The following is a 3,527-nucleotide window of genomic DNA, read 5'->3' on the forward strand; positions in this document are numbered from 1 at the left end:
TATTCAAGAAACAGGGGGTACACCATTTTGTTACCAATAATGAAGTCAAAGCTGGGGTTGTGGAGAGGTTCAATAGGACTTTAAAAACAAAAATGTGGAGGTATTTCACAGCTAACAACACATACACATATATAGATGTCCTACCCCAATTCCTAAAAAGTTATAACCATAGCTTTCACAGAACTATCAAAACTAGGCCCGTTGATGTTAATAAGTCTAACTCCTTGGCTGTTTGGAGAACCGTATATGTTCACGATATAGAGAGAAAGGCAGAGTTACCACTTTTCAAAAAAGGGGATCATGTACGTGTATCTAAATGTAAGGGTGTTTTTGCTAAGGGCTATGAACAGAATTTTACCACGGAGTTATTTATCGTGGATGAAGTCATCAAAAGAGCAAAGAGACCTGTATATCTGTTAAAAGATTATGAAGGAGATGCAGTGCTGGGGACCTTCTATCCTGAAGAATTACAAAAAGTGAATGCCAGGTCGAATAGGGCATATAGGATTGAAGAAATCTTAGCCACAAAAGGCAGGGGGCAAAGAAAATGTCACCTAGTTAAATGGTTAGGTTGGCCTAGCAAGTTCAACAGCTGGGTGAACGCTTCTGATCTACGTGAACCTGTATAGAAGAAGTATGGGTGATCAAGGGTTTTACGTTACCTTGCCCAGCAACGCCTGTGCTTCAGCTTTTCCAAACAACAAGAGTTCTGCATACACTATACAACTAGCAAGAGCTCTGGATCTCCAGGGGCCCTGGGAAGTGGGGTTAGCTGAAATACAGTATCCACACACCTGGGAGACTCTAACAACCTGCGGACGATTTGACATTTCTGACAAGGAAAGTATGCATCATTTAGTTGTGTGCAATGGTTATTATGCAGACATCCCCGAGCTGATTAATGCGATGAACAAAGTTATATATGGGGGGGATAAAGTGGTCCTACAGTACGACTCTGTGACTAGAAAAGTCAGTCTAAACCCCGAAGAAGGTGTTATCTTTCAATGTGATGCAGAGTTGGCCCACATATTAGGCGCAAAGCCTGGTATGCCAGTCAAAGAATTCCCTTTTCATGCGGACATTACCCAGGGCTTTAATACCTTATACGTGTACACAGATATAGTGGAGCACCAGATAGTAGGAGACTATTATGTACCGTTACTGCGTTGCGTACCCGTGAGTGGAAAGAACAACCGCTGTGTAACCATTGGTTATGACAAACCACACTACCTGCCTGTAATCAAGGACCACATTGACACCATCACCATAGAAATAAAGAACGACCAGAACAAAAACGTAGCATTTTGTTTTGGGAAGGTGTCTGTGAAGTTGCACTTTCGCCCACGGAGAGCTTTTGTATTTTAAAAAAATGGCCATTCTGAAAAGCTATGGTGATCCAGCTGTTTATAGGAATTATTATAAGGCACAGGCTGGCTATGCATTGCCTGGTTACCATGGGGCCCCCGTGATGTATGGCGCAGGGCTTGGTGGTATTTTCAGAAGCCTTTTCCGAAAAGCTATGCCCCTGTTGAGAAGAGGTATAGACATCATTAAACCCCATGCAAAAACTGCTGCACGTAATATTGCTAAAGACATGATAGGACATGTTACACATGAGGTTTTGAACAGAGTGAACACCCCAACACCGCAAGACGGATCAGGCCTGCTGTACATTAAAAGGCGGGGCCCTCTAAAAAGAAAGGCCTCACGGGTTAGATTGGTTGGACCACCCCGCCCCCTTAAAAGAAAACGACCAAGAGGAAAGAAACGTCAGAAGAGACGTGTTGTATCAAAGAGACGACGGTCTGTTACAGCTAAAAGAGATATATTTTAAAATCATCGCCATGGCTTTCATCCACTGCGGCTCTGAAGAATGCGCTAAATCTGAACTTGATTTATTCAACATTGGCCCAACACAGACCAGTATTGAGAGAAGCCTGTTTATAGAGGTACCCCCTCTCTCTGCCCTTTCAGACTCTGCACCACTGGATTTCTACATTCCAGGGAATGGGGAAGATTATATGGACTTAAATAACACTTTGCTTTATGTGTGTTGCAAAATTGTCAATCCTGACGGAACCAACCTCGCTGTAAATGAGGAGGTAGGCCTGGTGAATTATCCAATAGCATCCCTCTTTAGTCAGCTGGATGTGACACTTGGCGATCGTTTAATAAGCCAAAGCAACAATTCCTATCCCTATCGAGGGTATTTTGAAGCTGTGCTAAACTACAGTCAGGCTACCTTGGAGACACAATTCTCTACAGCCTTGTTTTTCAAAGATGTCGCTGGCGAACATGAATCTGCGGATCTGGAGGGAGATAATACCGGTTTTATTAGAAGGGCAAATCTGACCGCGCAAAGCAGGAAGATAGATCTGTTGGGTCATCTCCACTCCGACCTGTTTTTCCAAGAAAAGCTGCTCTTAAATGGGGTTGATGTGAAAATCAAACTTACCCGGAGCAAAGATGCCTTCTGCTTAATGTCTGACGTTGCAGCTAGGCCTTTCAAACTTCAAATTGTGGCAGCCTCACTTTTTGTTAAAAAAGTCAGAGTAGCTCCAGGTGTACGTCTGGGCCATGCCGAAGCGTTGCTGACCTCTAACGCCAAATATCCTGTGGACCGTGTCAGCATGAAAGTGTTTAGCATTCCTAGAGGGAGCCGTGTAGCCAATCAGGAAAACCTGTTTTTGGGTCAATTACCTAAGCAAGTTATTATCGGTATGGTCGACAATGACGCTTATAGCGGTGATTATCATAAAAACCCATTTAATTTTCAACATTTTAATACCAATTTCGCGGCCCTTTACCTGGATGGAGAACAGATACCCACCAAACCTTTTCAACCGTGTTTTGAGGACGGAAATTGTGTCAGAGAATACATGAGCCTTGTACAGGCTGCTGGCAAACACATGAAAGACCGGGCGCTTTTAATTAACCGTGAGGAGTATGCCAGAGGTTACACCCTGTTTGCATTTGATCTAACCCCCGATCAAGAGGGGGGTGACCACTATTCTTTGATTAAAACAGGAAACCTGAGGGCTGAATTTCGCTTTAGTAGAGCCCTGCCTGACACTATAAATATGATTGTCTATGGGGTTTTTGATAGCTTAATACAGATTAATAACCGACGGAATGTTCTTTTTGACTATATGTAACATGGATAGCATCCAGTTAGCACATGAACTCAGTTCAAACCCCCATACTAAACGGTCATTCTATGGCGTGTTTCCCTGCGACATTCTACCCAGACTGCGGTTACAACAGAGACCTGTATCATTGGTGGTGAACACACATCCTCATAAATTACCTGGAGAGCATTGGTTGGCTATCTACTTGACAGAAGGCACGGGAGGGGAATTTTTTGATTCCTACGGTCATCCCCCCAACTATGAACAATTTCCTAAAACTATTTTGTCATTTTTAAGAAAGAATGCAACCAAGATTGTGTATCAACCAAGACAAGTTCAAGCCCCAGATTCGATGGTTTGTGGGTACCACTGTATATTTTTTCTTCAACAGCGCTCAAA

At 43.2% G+C, this 3,527-nt stretch overlaps 1 protein-coding gene across 1 annotated transcript; it reads left to right on the top strand.

Annotated features, from left to right (window-relative positions):
- Positions 1–1,844: 1,844 nt before the first annotated feature.
- On the top strand, positions 1,845–3,155 carry LOC134401874 (uncharacterized protein F54H12.2-like). The gene has a single exon (XM_063131237.1). The coding sequence runs from the start codon at positions 1,845–1,847 to the stop codon at positions 3,153–3,155; it is 1,311 nt and encodes a 436-aa protein (XP_062987307.1).
- Positions 3,156–3,527: the final 372 nt, after the last annotated feature.

Source organism: Elgaria multicarinata, chromosome 1 (assembly GCF_023053635.1).
Source record: "Elgaria multicarinata webbii isolate HBS135686 ecotype San Diego chromosome 1, rElgMul1.1.pri, whole genome shotgun sequence".
In the NCBI taxonomy this organism is placed as follows: domain Eukaryota; kingdom Metazoa; phylum Chordata; class Lepidosauria; order Squamata; family Anguidae; genus Elgaria; species Elgaria multicarinata.

Coding starts and splice junctions, on each gene's coding strand:
- LOC134401874 (XM_063131237.1), top strand. CDS start 1,845: ATGGCTTTCATCCACTGCGGCTCTGAAGAATGCGCTAAATCTGAACTT.